Source organism: Pseudopipra pipra, chromosome 6 (assembly GCF_036250125.1).
Source record: "Pseudopipra pipra isolate bDixPip1 chromosome 6, bDixPip1.hap1, whole genome shotgun sequence".
Classification (NCBI taxonomy): Eukaryota; Metazoa; Chordata; class Aves; order Passeriformes; family Pipridae; genus Pseudopipra; species Pseudopipra pipra.
In genome coordinates, this window is record NC_087554.1 from 5,859,573 (window position 1) to 5,876,418 (window position 16,846).

The following is a 16,846-nucleotide window of genomic DNA, read 5'->3' on the forward strand; positions in this document are numbered from 1 at the left end:
ACTGGCTTAATGATTGGATTAATGACTGTGTCACAGGGCTTGCTGCAGTGCTTCCCTTTGATTGCAGTGAGCTTTTGTACACTGTAGAGTGGAGCTGAAAAAAGGGAGTTTGTGCAGTTGTTCAACATTTGGTCACAAAGCTGAATATACAGACAAGAGATGTGTTAGAATGTTTAGTAGCCACTTGAACAACATGACAGTAAGAGCTTTTTTTGTTTTCAGTAATGTAGAATAGTCCAGCCAGATCAGGAACACACTGAGTGGTCTGTATGGATACATGCTGATAATTTTACATTGTGACACAATTAAATTCAAGGGCATTCCCTAAAATCATAAGGAATCATTTTGTATTTAGCTACTATTTCCAAAGCCTTCTGAAAAGGGACAGAATTTTTTGACCTGTGTTTGAACTGTATTGATGGTAAGTTTGCTATTGGTTTGTGACTCTCAGAGATTCCTTTGAGCAGACAGGATGTACTGGTTCTGCAATACACTTACCCTTTGTGGTCTGAGAATGGTCTTGGGCCCTTCTTTGACTCTTCACAAAGCACACAGTGTTGTACAGGCACTGATTGGTAAGGCCAGATTTTAATTTTTGTTAACACTGTTTAAGGTGCTTGCAATTATTGCTCTGCTGCCAGCAGGTCTAGCAGGTCAACGGCTGTGTCCAGGATTTGTGAGAAAGCTGCTCAGCAATCAGCTTAGCAACACAGACTCTCCTGCAGTGGAGGTGAACAGCAGCAGAACTGTGGGCACATGCAAATTCAGATGAACCAAAACTAAGAACTCACTCTGAGGTGAAGTCTCACCAGAAGAACTTCTAAATCTGCTTAATTTTGTTTTAAGCCACTTGGTACTATTAGCCCAAGATTGTTATTACAGAGGTTTGAAAGCTGAAAAAAGCAACAGAGGCAGCTGTGACTTGGCCAGATCTCTCAGTGATTGAGCTGGGAGTAGAGTCCAAATTTCTAGATTTGTGTTCAGTCAGTCATATCGTCATTACTTCAATTTAGCCTACTGGCATGCTGAAGTGGATTATGCCAAACTGTCTAGGGTAATGTGTACAGTATTTAATAGCTTTATTTGGGAACATAAAATTTTTGCTGCCCAGGACCCATCTGTTTGTTCTTTAGAGCTGTTGCTGGAGTATAGGGGTTTTCACACGCTTGATTTCAGCTCACATTGGTGAGGGGTGACATGGGCAAGGAAGGTGTCATTCAAAACATAATATCGTTGCTTGTTCACATCAAAACGATGGTGGTATTCACACAGAGTTATTTCTGTGTATCTGGAGGATTGCTGCCTTACCCTTCAGCGTCCTGAAGTTTGTGAGGCATTGCTGAGGGATAAAGGATTTCCCGTCATATCCTGCTCACCACGTGAGCTGTTCCTGGTGACGGATGAGTTGTGGGCACCGAGTCGAGAAGGACACAGATGGTCAAAGCGATGAATCTGGGAGAGCTCTGAGGAGTGTGTGCTTCTGTCCAATCAGCATTTTGCTCATTTCACCTGCAAGGAGGAATAATTATTAAATTAAAGGCTGAATGAGGAAAAAAAAATGGCAAGTCTGTCAGGATTGCACAGGGAAGTGTTACAGGGCTGCAGAAGGAGCAGAGGATTTCCAAGGGAATTGAGGATAGTGGTGAAATGGCAAATGCAATTTATGCAGATGCTTTTAAACATTTACAAAACTCTACAATATTTTGATGATTTAGGCTGATTTTAGATAACATTGCTTACATTTCCAGTCAAATCTCAGTATAGCATATGCTTCTGGATGTGAGTGGGGTTGCAAATTCAGAAGTTAATGTATCACTGCAGTCTTTGCCTGAGCCCTGTTGGTGGAACACAGGTTTCTTTTTGTGAAGTCTGAACAGACACTGTCTACTTTTGTTGCTATTAATAGACTGAAGTAAAAATGCAGATTAGATTGGAGCATTTAGTGTTTACATTTGTCCTTGTTCTTGTGCACTTTGTACAATCGATCATGAGCTCCACTGCTGATTTAAGGATTTGCTGTATGAACAAAGAGATTTAATAGAAACTGATTATGATCCAGTTCAAATATTTCATACTTGATAGAGGTTGATAAACTTCTTTTCTGTTTACAGAATGTCCCAGAAATTAGAGATAGTCTGAGAAAGGAAGATCATAAAGTATTTGATCACTTGTTACTGTGGTTTTCATTTTTGTTGCACTGTTTGTAGCACGTAAGTGTCTTCTGTAAATAGGGACTGCCTATTTACAGACTGCTAGTCTTTTCATCTCTCTTCTCACCATACCACTGCATCCTACTAAGTCTATTTCCCTGAAAAATAGTCCCTCAAAGGCTGTTCTCGTTTGCTTTTGTTGTCCGTGTCACACTGTATTTTAATTTTTGGTGCGTCAGTGGTGGTTCTTGAAAGTTTGAAATGCTGTGAGGTAAAGCCAAGTGTGATGCAGTTGTTACACCAGGTAACAGCAGCATGAAAGCTTTGAGAATTAGACATCCCTTACTGATGGCTCCAGAATCTCCCTGCAAATACTCCTACCACCAGATGTTGGTGTTTTGTGCTTGTGTGACAGCTGTCAGGTGTGCTGGAACCAAGGGATTTGTTTCAGACAAGGCAGTTGGAATGTCTTCCTGTTTGAATTCTCATCAAACTGCCTTTTTACTGTTGAGTTAATTGTAGGCTGTTCCTGGAGAAACCTCCTCAGGGTTCCTCAGTTGCAAAGTAGGGGTGATAATAGCCTACCAATAGGATTCCAATTGAAGCTTGCTGATATTTATTCATTCTGTTTTAAACAGTCAGAAAGTGAGAAAGATGACAGTGTGCTTACTTTCAAGTCTTTATATAACAAAAAAAAAAGCTTATTTAAAAAAACCTATTCTCTATCATCAATATTTATAAGATTTATTTTGTTCAGGCTACAACTACTCTGGCTATATGAAAGGTCTTATTTCAATTTGTTGTTTCTATCTTCAGCATTGTACAGGGCAGGAGGTACTGCTTTTCTGACTTACCATGCCATACTAATGATGTCTCCATATCCATTTTGCTAAGCTATAACTTTAAACAGAGCAGAAGACAAAATTAATTTTACAGTTCACCAGATTTTGGGGAGGAAAAGAGAAACTTAGCTTCAGTTTTATTAACACTGCCACATTCATGTATTAATAAAAAATAAAATAAAATAAATAATAAAAAAAAATTATTAGCAGGCATTTTACTCTGAAGCCAGGTCAAGAATTCAATGTATGTGGCTTTAGAGGCTTTAATACTCTTAAGAAAAAAAACATGGGAATGTCTTTGTGAAAAGAAGCCTTGCTAAATATAAATTGAGTTTCTTTTACTATTTGATAGTGCTATAGACAGCCATGTTCATAGCAGCTCTTCTTTGTGGGTTTTCCAATCATTTGAGATTGCCAAGAGGTCGACTGACGTTGTTGGCAGCTGATGAAAAGGCAAATGTCAGTCTTCCACTACTGTTTGGAAAAGCTGTAAATAGTTACCTGCTCTGAAGATATTCTTGGGAGAAAGGAAGGCACAAATGTGAAGAATGATAGTGTAAGAATGATAGTTGTTATCCTAAAAGTGGGAGGGAGGGAGTTGATGAGGTTCTCTGCTGTCTGTTGGTTCACTTCCTACACTTCAGGTGCAGACAGAAAAGTGGTTATTCTTTTCCAGTACCCAGAAATAATTTTTTAGGCTGTAAGGCAAGTGTCAGCTAGAGCTGATAACAAAAAGGAATAAAACTCTTGAGTAAGAATATTTACTCTTTTCTGGAAGTAAGGTCTTTTCAAAGAGGTTTCTTGTTATTGCAAAGCCCTCACCTGAATTTTCCTTTTGAGTGTCTGCCTACAGTTATTAAATATATTTTAGATCAGTCTTTGTATAGAAGCCAGAATAGGATGTTCCAAATTATTTTCTTCAGACATCAAGTTTCTGATCATTTCCTTGCAGTAGGATTTCAACTACAAAGGTGTTTTGTCATGAATAGGAAATATTATTAAATTTTTGTGTCTAGTCTCCTCTGAGGACTAATGGAACTCTACAAGGTAGCAGAAAAAGTGTCTTGTCCAAGAGCTAAAAAAAATTATTCTGTTTGTTCTTTTAAGATGTTAATCACTTAGAAAAGAAAAAAAAAGTCCTCTTTATGCGTGTCTAAAATAAAATTTCACTACTCTCTTTCTTTTACAGTTTATCCTGACATTTGCACCATTAGTCTGGTAGCTGTTGGGGATATGAATAAACATATGGACAAGCTACTTTTCTGGGAAGATGTATATGGCTTCGACATGTCTTGTATGAAGAAAGCTGTAATTCCAGAAGCTGTTGTTGAGGTGCTGGATCCAAACACACTGATATCTTCAGCCAGTGTCATTAAGGTACCATACTACTTAATGAATAGTAGTCAGATTAGAAGTTTCCTTGGTTTATGGGGGAGGGGGAAAAAATGCAGGTGGCACACACAAACTTCAGCATCTTCAAAATGATACAAATGCAATAAGGTTCTTGCTGTTAAGACTGGAAGATTTGTATCAGTTGCTTTTTTTTTTTTACCAACTTTGAGCTTTTAGTAGTCTTCCCATATTTAAGTTGTTCTGTCCAATGTTTTCTTCTATCCAACCCCAAATTAACTTGCATTTTAGTAGGTTACAAGTTGTGGAACTGGAATGTAAACTGTAATATAGTCTCTTCTTTTACTTTGCTTCCCTCTTCACTCAGTGTACTGAACAAAGGGGCTTCTTATCTATTTCTGTGTTAAGATAGCTGGTGTTACAGGTCCTTTGGACCATCACTCACTATCACCCAAAGCTTCATCCAGCTAAATAACCAGGGCTGAAAGAGCAGTAGGTCCTACAGTACTTCCTGAATTATTTATGCCTGCTTTTCTGTCCTGTCTCTTGTAAGGCAGTGTTATGATGAGGAATAGCAGCAAAGTTGGTAGTGATTCATATGAGAGAACATCTACATGTTCCAGAGCACTGACTAGTTTGAACTTGTGGTGAACTTTGTGATTAGTAATAGTTTGAACAGCTCAGATCAATTGAGAGAAGGGCTATTCTAGACCAAGGATGTTTTGCCACAATGGTATTCTAATTATTGTTCATATAGTTACTTTTCTACTATAAAGCACTCAAAGCAGTAATATTACTGCCCTCAGTGGGAATTACCTGTTTAGTAAGGAGGTAATTTCTGTTTAAATGTATTGAAACAAGGGAGGTGCAACTTAGTTGTAAGTATATCCAAGTGCAAATTACTTAAGCTTTTCTTGTCTATGTTTTTATTACAGAGAAGATTTAAAGGTATTAGGTTTTTTAAACTGAGTATTGAAATAAAGGAAGTGCTGAGACTCAGTTGTTGAAATACACTTTATAGTCCTGTCATAGTAGGGAAGGTAAATTCCAGCCTTAGTGAATGAGCGTGCACGAAACAAAGGTACTGAGGTCGAGAATCTAAGTAGTAACTGTTTGCCATTTGACAGGTTTGGTGGTGCAATGAGTGAGTGATCAGTTTGTTAGGCAAGCAAATAAATTAAAACAACATATCAACCTGAAGAGTGTTGATAACAATAACTGAAGTTAATTATGTCCAATGCAGTTTATAAGCCATAGTCATTTCAGAAGCAAAATGCTTTACTAGTAATAGTGCACACATGTCTCTTTGTAATACGTATGCTGTTCATGAGAAGTCACTGTCCAGCTCAAAGGTATGGGCTTAGCATATTTTATCATCATGCAACCTGTAGCATAACTGTTGTGCTTAATGGCTTTATGCTCATTTGTTCTCATTAGCCATCATGGTTTTTAAAATAACTCAAAATCAATGCATGTGCTCGTTTGCTGGAGTTTCAATGCAAAGTAGTAAAATTGATGAGTTGAGCAACAGTGGCATTATAGGTAAATTGTTTGAATCAATAGCTATTCTGCAGAACAAATGGACTATATTTTGTAGGGTAAGTTTAAAAATGTTCCAATTTATCATTATGATTATTGCAGAAGATACTTTGGTGTGTTTGTTCAGATCAGGTGCTGCTTGTTTTATATAGTTCATAAGGTAACTTTTCTGGAAGCAAAACATTCCCTAAGAAAGATGAGGCAGCGTGAAGAATCATAGAAAACTTTGGATTAAAGCTCATCCAGTTCCAACCTCCCTGCCATGGGCAGGGACACCTTCCACTAGACCAGGTTGCTCACAGCCCCATCCAACCTGGCCTTTTGGACACTTCTGGGGATGGGGCAGCCACAGCTTCTCTGGGCAACCTGTGCCAGGGCCTCCCCACCCTCAGGTGCAGCACTTTGCACTTGGTCTTGTTAAACCTCATGAGAGGCCCAATTTTGTAGCTTGTCCAGGCCCCTCTGGGCACACCTGTCCTCCAGGTGTGTCACCTGCACCGCTCAGCTTACTGAGAGTGAACTCAGTTTCTTGCTCTTGGGGATTACCAGCTCTTGTGCACTATGGGAGACTTCCTTAAATACATGCCAGCTCTGAGCACTCCCTTTTCTAAAGTTCAGGGGCTTAACTTTACCCCTTACCTGACCTATATCCCTTGGGACTGCGTATTCCACCAGTGCATGATCACTGCAGCCCAGGCTGCCTCTCCAGTCTTGATGTCCCCAGTTAGTTTGCCTACGTTGGTGACCATCAGTATCACATTCCCTCTGATAGGGCTGTCTGTTTTTTGGCTCAGGAAGTTATCCCCCATGCATTCCAGGAGTCTCCTGGATTGCCCATATATGCTTTTAACTTTAGCAGTATATGATATTTTTGGATAAAGCATTTTTAACTGAGTATGTAAACTAAAGAACAGAGAAAAGATCTGGTGGAATTGTTATGAACAGCTGAAAACTGAAGCTTATTCTTCTATGAAAGCTCTGATTTCAGATAGATATAAAAGTAAAAAATTAGACTATCGAAATGAAAGTTGCAATTTGTGCAGTGCAAAATCCTGCAGAGGGGAAGGAAGAATAACCCCAGCAGAGGCTGGGGGCCTACTGGCTGGAAAGCAGCTTTGCAGAGAGGAATTTGGGTTAACATCAAGTGGACCACGAGCTACCAAAACACACCTTTGTGGCAAAGGCAACAACCAGCAGCCTCCTAGGCTGCGTTAGGAAGAAGACTTAGGACCAGCAGCTCAAGAGAGATGCATCTTCTCTTGCACCCCAGGGAGCTGGCTGTACCCCAGGGAGGTGAATTCTGTAGTGCTGTGTCCAACCCTGAATTCCCCAGTGCAAGAGTGAGGTGACTGTCCTGGAGTGAGTCTGAAGACTGCAAAGGTGGTGAAGGGGCTGGAGCATCTCTGATATGGGGAGAGGTGGAAAGAGCTGGAATTGTTTTGTGTGGAGAAGACTCAGGGGAAATCTTACCAATGTGTGTAAATTCCTGGTGGTGGTGGTGAATACGGGAGGTGGAGCCAGACTCAGACTCATTGCAGCAGTGCTCAGGGGCAGGACAAGAAGCAGTGGGCACAGATTGATCTCCAGGCAGTTGCCTTTAAAGATTAGGAAACACCTTTACTGTGAGGACATTTGAGCAGTGGTACAGCATGCCCAGAGATGTTGCTGAGTCTCTGTCCTTGGAGATTTTCAGAAGCTGTTTGGACATGGTCCTGAGCAACCTGCTGTAGCTGACCCTGTTTTGAGCAGGGCAGTGGACTTAGTGATCTCCTAAGGTCCCTTTCAACCTGAGTTGTTCTATGATCAATACAAAACCAATCTGGGAAATTGAAAAAGGCCAGCTTTAACCCATATCAGTGTCATACTGTAGTTCACTGTGTGACTGCAGGAACAAGGGGTAAAACAGGTAAAGGTGCCTGTGGAAGCTACTTACACTCAACAATGGGTAGCTGTCACCAAGGAGCAACTTCCCTTTCCTCATTCCCTGAACAGAATGAGCTACTGTGTCTAGTTTCATACCACTGCTAGTCAGTGTCTGGTTATTTGGGCACGTGAGGAAAAGGAGTTAGAGGTATTTTGTCACATGGAATTAGATGGTTTTTAAGTCTCTCCCATTTTTGGAGAGCTGAATTAGTATTGCCCTATAAAAGTTGTCCTATTGCGGGAGCGACTGAACAACCTTCATCCAAAGGGAGATCTTAATTGATGTTAATCACTGTTACTGACAGAATTTTATTATTCTTTTTGACAGCATATCGACTGTAATACTGCATCCTCTCCAGACTTGGAATTCTCTTCAGATTTCACCCTGAGCATTACAATGAGCACAAAGTGCACGGTAAGACAGTTTTAGTTTCTTCATATATGGTCAGTATTGCACTGGACTGAGAGACAATGCACTAATTATGCTTCATTAATCATCAGTCCTTGCCTTGAAACATTCATTTCTGCAATATAGAGGTGTCAAATAAGCCCTTTCTGTAAAGAGAGATGGATATAAAACTCCAGTAATAGTGTTACAGGATAATGGAGGTGGATGAGAAGAGGGAAAGGGAAGGAGCTGTAGCATTAGAATCATTCTGTTTTGTTCTCTAGCCCATTTTCTGAAGTACAAGTTTTCTGTTCAGACATGTTGTTTCCCCTGTGCTCAAGAATGATGCAGTCACTGCTCTCAGAAGAGCTTTTCTGAGTTTAGTAAAAATGTGAAAAACAAAGTAGAAATGGGAAAGGTGTAGATTGTAGCTAGTGTGTTGAACACCCAGCAGTTCATATGGCAAAGAGAGCTTCTCCAGCTGGGAGGTTCATGAACTTTGGATGTGAAAGCTGGGGGGAACAAATACAGCATTAGGATCTGAATCTGATAACCAGGGTTTTTACTATATATGTTTTATTTATTGTATGCAAGTTAGTATTTGCATTTTATGTAAATTATTGTGACTTAGTTCAACGGAACACTAATTCTAGAAAGGCTGTGGAATTCAGTTGGAGGGGAGTTGTAATTGCAGTGAGCACAAACTATTCATCTTAGTTTTACAGATTATGCTACATTAAATAGAGTGAAGAATCTCAGCAAACCTAAGTGTGAGTTTTTGTCTATCAGACACTAGTCAGTGTGAAAAGAAATAAAAGAAGAAAGTTTTCAATCTGAGCTTTAGAATTAAATGAAAACTCTGTACTAGGGCATATTTCAAACACTTCTTTGAAGTTGTGCCTACATTGTTCAGTATGAATTCCCATAAATACACATTCATTCTATGACATTTCTTCATCATTTAGTATCTGGTAGTTATGAGAAAACGGAGAAACACTGATTTTTTTTTTGATTAATGAAACATGTCCCTCTTTTTCTTCAAGGGCTCACGCAATTTGTGTTGTGTATTTTGTGTTCCATTTTTGAAGTATGAGTCAGGGAAGATACCTAAATATTTTTATTTAACATACTTCATTGGGAGGGTGTGAGTGACTTCTGAAATAAAGATGTTAGGAATGTGTTTAAAGCTAAAATAAATTAGGTATTCCAACATGAACATTTAGAAGTGTTTAGATTGATGCCTCTGTGAGGATACCTTTATGACTTGACTTAGTTATGGTGCACAACTTGCTTCTTTTGGTGGAATAAGTGATAAAAGAATCAATTAGAAGGATTTTTGTCCTGCCATTAGGCAGGACAGTTGGGATAAAGATGAGGTACAGATGACAAAGTCTGGTGTTAGCTTGGCTAAGTAATGCATTGAGTTTTTAAACACTACATTATAAGCAAAGGCAGGATGGCCTAATTTTTATAGATTTTTATTGTCTCAGTAATTTGCTTTTATATTCAATACAGATTATAAATGCTTTCTGTAATTTATTAAAATATCCTCATCAAATTCGACAAAAGTTTGCATTAGGCTCTGAGATCTGTAGTAAAAACTAAACTTTTTGCAGTCTAGTGTATTGTGAAACTCTTGCTGGAGTTTCATGCTTAGCTTTAAGTCACATCTCAGTTACCACCCTAAAATGGTGATTGTTAGCTAATATTTAATATACTGTGATTAAGTCTGCCTGAACTGGTTTATTTGGATTTGCACGTGTATAAGAAGAAGAGATGCAGACTTCCTCTGATACACACACAAAGAATATGTTTCTGTATGATGTAAACCACTTAAGCTGATAAGAAAATCTTGGATACCTACGTCAAACAAAGGAATTCCTAGTTTTGGATGAGTCTAGGTGTTAGTCCATGCTGCTGCATTTGCCAGTGTTTTTGCTAAGAGCCTGCATAAGAGTTTGTTGGTGTTATAAAGTGAAATTTTCCCCTGTATATAGTTTAAATCATTGTTATAGTTTTGAATTAGCAGATGCGTACAAATACTTCATATTTATTTGTCAATTATCACCAAATTAAGTAAAGACACAGTAACATCTTGGGTTTTATTAAATGTAAATCTGCATGTTTTATTGTGCATACACAAAAAAAAAACCCTCCTGTTTTTAGTTGTCATCAAATCATAGGATAATTCTAGTTGTCTCAAGGCAGGCTCAGATTTGACTTGAGATCAAGCTCCACTGCAGCCCTGGTTTAATTTTCTTAATATGGCCACATTTAAATAACTGATTCAACAGAAATCTTCGCAAAATCTTGGCCATCTTTGATGTTCGGGTAAAGTAAAATAGCTTATTTTATAAATACTGTTTTTCCCAGCATCACACTCTTACAGAAACTTCATTTCTCTTCTGTGATTCTGTGGTATCATTGACTTATAAATCAAGATGTATACCTGCATTTTATGACTTACAGGGAGAAGGGGAGGGAAGTGGGGGAAGAGCAGTGTTTCTGAAATTTTGCAGCAAATGCAGGTTCTAAAAAATGATCAGAATGCTGTAAAGTATTTTGCACTTCATCATTTAGGTTTATTGACACTTTGAGTGAAATTTCCAGTCTTTCTATGATGGATTGTAGAAGTTTAGTTGAGAGTTGACAGTTCATCCATCATATCAGGCTGCCTAACCTTGCAGTAAATGAACAATAAAAGTCCATTATTTATGTTGAGAATTTTTGAGGAGATGCTTTAAGATTGCAATTTGTCCTTTGAAAAATAATATTTAATGTTTTTCTTGTTTCCTTAAGTGTTTTGTTTTTCTACTGGCTTTTCATTTTCTGCACAAAAAGAGAAAGTCGCTTATATTTCCCCACAATTCTATGGTTTTGTACTTGTCTCTTATGATTTCTGCAGGTTTGTTTTTTTTTAAATACAAACATTTTAAAATATTTTTGTTTTATTTACAATAAAATATTCCACAAAAATGGCAATTTGGAAATCCATCCTGGTATGCTTGTATATATCTGGGTTTTTTAAACTCACAACCTAAAGTTCATTTCAAAGCAGCTTTTTCTCAGCCATAGAAGTGTGGAAACAGATTTGGTTATCTTATTCATTGTTGCCATCAACAGCAAAACTAATATCAGACCAGTGTTACCAGGAGAAACAGAACTCTGTGGAGTAATCTGTCTTTAAAAATGAAACAAGTGGAAAACTTGGGGGCACATTGATCTGTTAATTGTTCTGGGGATCCTATGGCAGATCAGCATAAGGTAGACATTCTTACATTGAAATGTGTCAGCAGCACAGAATGAATGCAGGGTTGCTGTTGCTGAACTTGTTTTTGCAGCAGCTTTGCACTGATGGGAAGTAATTTAGCAAGTATTCAGAGAAAAGAGTTATGGGCTCTTCTAGTTGGAGTATGTAACATAATGGTTTCAGAGCTGAACTTTGAGCTGACAGCCCTGGAGGCAATAGCCACAGAAGTGTCTGTGGCTTCCCCCCATCAACCTGTGTGCAGGGCTATGGTAACAGGACAGTAAGTTGTAAAAGCTGGCAGGAGTCAGAACCATAATGCAGTTTTTTTACCAGCTCATTGTCACATTTGCTCTGACTACGACTTGGAACACCTCCAGGATCCCTCAGGCAGGAGAGGCTGCGCTTCACATTTCTGTGGCAAAATCACAGAATGGTTTGGGTTGGAAGGGACTCAAAAGGTCATCTTGTTCCAACCCCCCTGCCATGGGCAGGGATGCCACCCACTGGATCAGGTTGCTCAGAGCCCCATCCAACCTGGCCTTGGACACTTCCAGGGATGGGGCATCCACAGCTTCTCTGGGCAACCCGTGCCAGGGCCTCACCACCCTCGCAGTAAGAAGTTTTTCCTAGTACCTAATCTAAATCTCTCCTCTTTTAGTTTAAAACCCCCTTGTCCTATCATTACCTGCACATGTAAAAAGATGTTAAATTCCTCTAAAATCTGTCCTTGGTTCTTCCTCAGTAGACAATAGGCTCTGTTTTCTGGTTGTGAGGACATGAAGCCCAGACGGCGTGATGAGCTTGTGTGAAATAGGAAAACTAGGCAGTTCACAAAACCCAAGAGCATAGCACTGGCACATTGATCTATCTGTCCTCCCACCTATAAATTGTTTTAAATTACTCTCATACTTTTGTATGACCAAAAAAGGACCTATCAGAGTATTAAGTTGTGCTTGTAAGAGATCAGCCTCATGTCTTGCTGTAGGTACATCTGAGTGTATTGCAGATGATCCTGCAATGTATTGAGTCATATCCTTGAAAATGCTTAAGGCTCTAAATAGCTTTTTCTTCCACATGTTCAAGAAATTATCAAGTCTTCAAGAAAAAAAAAGTCCTAATGAACTTGAAAATATGAAATGATTGAGCAAAAAAAGAGTATTTTAAATATGACCTTCTGTGTGATGCTCAGTCTTTCAAAAGTTATGGGGGGGTTTAGTTATGGCTTTTTTCACATATTGTTTCTGTTAATTTTTCCTTTATTCCTGGCATGGTTTGCCACAAAGCAGTCTCTTCCAGCATTAATTTTATTTATCAGTATTAGCTTTCAAAGATTGAAGATTTTCAAAGCATGGAACGGTTGCATGGAATCATTATATGAAAACATTCCAAAGCACTTTTCTGCAAACTGACTTGATTTCAGTCTTACAAACATAATGGCCAAAAAGAAATTTAATTAGGCTGCAAAAGTGCATTTTGCTGGTAAAGAGCTAAGGTTTGTCACTGCTGATTTTAATGAGACATCTGGCTAATATCAGTCAGTAGATGCTGCTAGAAAAATACTCCATTAATTGTATTCCAAGTTGATCACTGTGTGAGCTTTGGAGATAAAATATAATGGTGATTACCCTCAGTATAGAAATCAATTGACAAACTTTCTCTTTTGTTTGCGAGCATTTCCCCTGTGAGTCCATTGAGGTTGATCTTTCCTAGCTGAATAACAATATCCCCTAAGAGGAAAATGGCAGTATCTCTTCATTGCTCCCAGGAGATGTTGTCAAAGAGCAGGGGATGTATATAAAAAGTGGGAGGGAGGAAGGGGGTAAAAGAAGGATAATGAACCAGAGGACGTGACTGATGTATTAAAACCTTCAGGAAGGAAATGGAAGTTAAGGTGACTAGAGAAAATTATTCTGACTAAATTCTTCTTAAATGTTAAGATAGTTTCATTTCTTAACATCCAGTCATCCACTTCAGAGCCAACAATAAGTATTAACATAGGAGTCTTTGGTTCTCACACTTGGTGAGAAACTGAATTTTTTAAGCTAGAAGTTGGAAATCTAGATTTGAGTACCGCAGTTAAACACACCTTGAATGCCTGATTTCTGAGTAAAGGAAATACTACTCCACCATGTTACAAAGCAGGATTTCTCCTTCTCATTTATCTGTAGCCTCCTCTGCAGTGAGCTCCAGATTCTTAATCTTTAAAACACAAAATTATTGGGTTTTAATAGCCAGGGATTTCTTTTCCCTGTGATAAAAACGCAGCAACTCTGCTGCATGGACGACAGACATTCCATCTCCATGCTTGGATAAACTCCATCAAAAGCACATTATCTCCCACTTCTGTGGCCAGCTGTCTAATTGTATTTGTTGTAGCCACTCACTGTTGGAACATGATACTACTGAAGAGCAAGAATGATAAATTACTCACTGTAGGTGATAGTGATGATGATAATTTTTAATTTCCTTGCTCCTAAGTGAATTGGTAAGGTTGCCTTTGAGTTCTCACAAGGAAACAAGCAGTCTCATTTGTTTTGTCCTGTTAAAATGCTGCATGCACAGCCAGCCATTTTCTTTAGGAAAAAAGCCTTCGTGTCAGATATATTTGAATTAAAATTTAGACTCTTTTTCCCATTTCAGCTAAGGGCTCTAAGTGGAAGACTATAAATTATATGTACTAATACTAATTTATTACATATGTTAAGGCTTTTTGTGACTTTAATATATTTGGTGCATGTTATGTGAATAAATGGGGAGAAAAATAGTCTCGAAATTATTTATCCGTGGGGGAAGAAATAGGTTGAAGAGAAGTGAATCTTACTTGGGAGGATGTGCTTAATTTACAGGATTTTCCTGTTTGCATGAACACCTTAGGAACCCTCAGTGATGGATGAAGACCTTAAGCTGCATGAGCTCTCCATCAAAATGTGGGTTTTACAAAATCAGGTAGAAGTTAGTGGCTGCTATTTTAATTTCAGGAATCTTTTATTCTTAGTTGAGTGAGCTTTTTGTTGACCTTTCTGGGATGTTGCTTTGCAGTTTCAGTAATGTATTTCTATTTCTAAATGTTTCCTTTGTTCTTTATTACACGTTCTTAGTTGCCTGGGTAAATATATTGACTTTCTTTTGGAGTTGGAGTTTTTGTTCTCATAGCTCAGCTTTTCTCCTGGCAAGTTATTGGAGAACAGGAAGAATAATATTTTGGTAGTATTTCCTAATATTTAACATCCTTTGAGATTAGAGCATATGTCAGGCTGGAGCTGTAGTTATTTATTACCAGTTTAGAAGTCATTATTTTTGTTTTCCTCTTTCATGGTATTCAAGAGACTGCCACTTGAAAGATTTTTCCAGAGCAGGTTTAAGTTCTCACTGATTAGTTGTTGGTGAAGTTGTAAATGAGCTGTCAAAGGTGTGGAGCAAAAGGATGAGGGAAGTTACAGTAGGAGAAATAACTGTTGTCATTATGCTTAAAAAAAAAAACAAACAAAAAACAACCAAGAAGAAAAAGAAACGAAGTCAGTAGTTGTAAAACATCATCTAGAATTTATGGGGGAGTTATTTGCATGTTCTTTTTCTTTAGTTTGACTTCTTGTAAAAAAAGATGTCACCTTTAATGAAAATCTGGCCAGCCCTATATTTCATTTTAATACACTTGTGTCTGTGATTGCTTCTAGTGTGCCAGTTAAGTGATTTTTGTTTTCATCATATTTTGCTGCATATGATAAATTATACAAGAGGGGAGGACTTAATCTTCCTTCAAGCTGTAAACATTGGAAATCTTAGTTTGTAGTATTGCATATTTAATAGATGTTCGTGATTATTATGGCTACTGCAGTTTGTGGTAGCGTTCAAAGGTGAAATGAAAAGAAAATATTTTGAACTTCACTTTTACAGAATTATTTCTCTGAAATGCACTTGAAAATAAAAGATATGTGTTGTGCATTTTGGCATAAACCACCAACAAGTAATGAATGAAAAAAGAGAAGAAGCTAAGATGTGAGGGAAGATATAAACTCCTTAAAAGAAGATAGTAAGTAACCAAACCCACAATTTTATAGTAGTTTATTATTATCAAGTATTTCAACTTTGATTTGTGTTGGTTTTTAGATTTGTAAGATTTTGTTTTTATTAAATATACAAGACTACTGACTGTAGATAAAATTGCAGAAAACATCATCTGCATGTACTTTACTTCAGACCCTTTTTTCCCTTTTCCCAGTACATTAATGTGGGGTACCAGATCATTTCTGGAGGGGTGCAGTGTTTACACTAATACACCTTAAAAGTGATAGTTTTGTTTTAGGGTTTTTTTGAGTGTATTGAAACAGACTTCTTAGTGCTGCCAGACATTTTAGTTTTGCACAGCTCTTTCAAGGAGAGCACCAAACATGAGCTCAGCTGGTTGGAGCGTGGTGCTGATAATGCCAAGGTTGCAGATTCCATCCCTGTATGGGCCATTCACATAAGAGTTGGACTCGATGATCCTCATGGGTCCCTTCCAACTCAGAGTATTCTGTGATTCCTGCTGCTTCATGTAGAAGCAGAAATTCTAATGCTTTATAGAAAGCTTTTTGCAAAACACTGAGAGGACAAATAATAAAGCATTGCACCTTTGTATCCTTCAATACTTTTCCAGAGGCATTAAATCGTGGAATTGTGTAGGTTGGAAAAGATCTTTGAGTCCAGCCATTCCCCCAGCACTGCCAAGTCCAGCACTAAACCATGTTCCCAAGTGCCACATTCGCATGACTTTTAAGTCCCTCCAGGAATGGTGACTCCACTCCTTCCCTGGGCAGTCTGTTCCAATGCCTGACAGCCCTTTCTGTGAAGGAATTATTCCTAATATCCAGTCTAAACCATCTTTGGTGCACCTTGAGGTTATTTTCTCAAGACTGACTCCCACCTGGCTCCCCCCTCCTGTCAGAGAGTTGTAGAGAGTGAGAAAGTCCCCCCGAGCCTCCTTTTCTCCCCCCAGCTCCCTCAGCTGCTCCTCATCACACTCGTGCTCCAGACCCTTCCCCAGCTCCATTCCCTTCTCTGGACACACTCCTGCCCCTCAATGTCTGTCTTGCAGTGAAGGGCCCAGAACTGTGCACAGGATTTGAGGTACAGCCTCTCCAGTGCTGAGAGCAGAGGGTTGATCACTGCCCTGGTCCTGCTGGATTTAACTTTATTTGCCACTGCTTTTTGGGCTCTGCCCTCCAGCTGCTGTTGTACTCAGTGAAGAATACACTCATCCAAGCCAGGAGCAGCCAATTGCCCCAGTTGCTTTTATTGTTCTGCAGAATCACCTGATAGGTTTAGGAAGGCCAGCTGTGCTCTTTGTAATGAGTCTGGGGGTACCTGTATAGCTGGCTTGAGATCCCTTAGGCCTGGGGCAGGCCAAATGTGACAGAACAGCTCA

General features: G+C 38.8%; 1 protein-coding gene across 2 annotated transcripts in view; it reads left to right on the top strand.

Annotated features, from left to right (window-relative positions):
* PRMT3 (protein arginine methyltransferase 3) overlaps positions 1-16,846 on the top strand; it is a 61,078-nt gene that overhangs the window by 30,543 nt on the left and 13,689 nt on the right. For both annotated transcript variants that reach the window (XM_064657174.1, XM_064657173.1), the window contains exons 11-12: positions 4,182-4,369; positions 8,133-8,219. In XM_064657174.1, the coding sequence (XP_064513244.1) occupies positions 4,182-4,369; positions 8,133-8,219 (275 nt within the window). The remainder of the gene's footprint in view (positions 1-4,181; positions 4,370-8,132; positions 8,220-16,846) is intronic.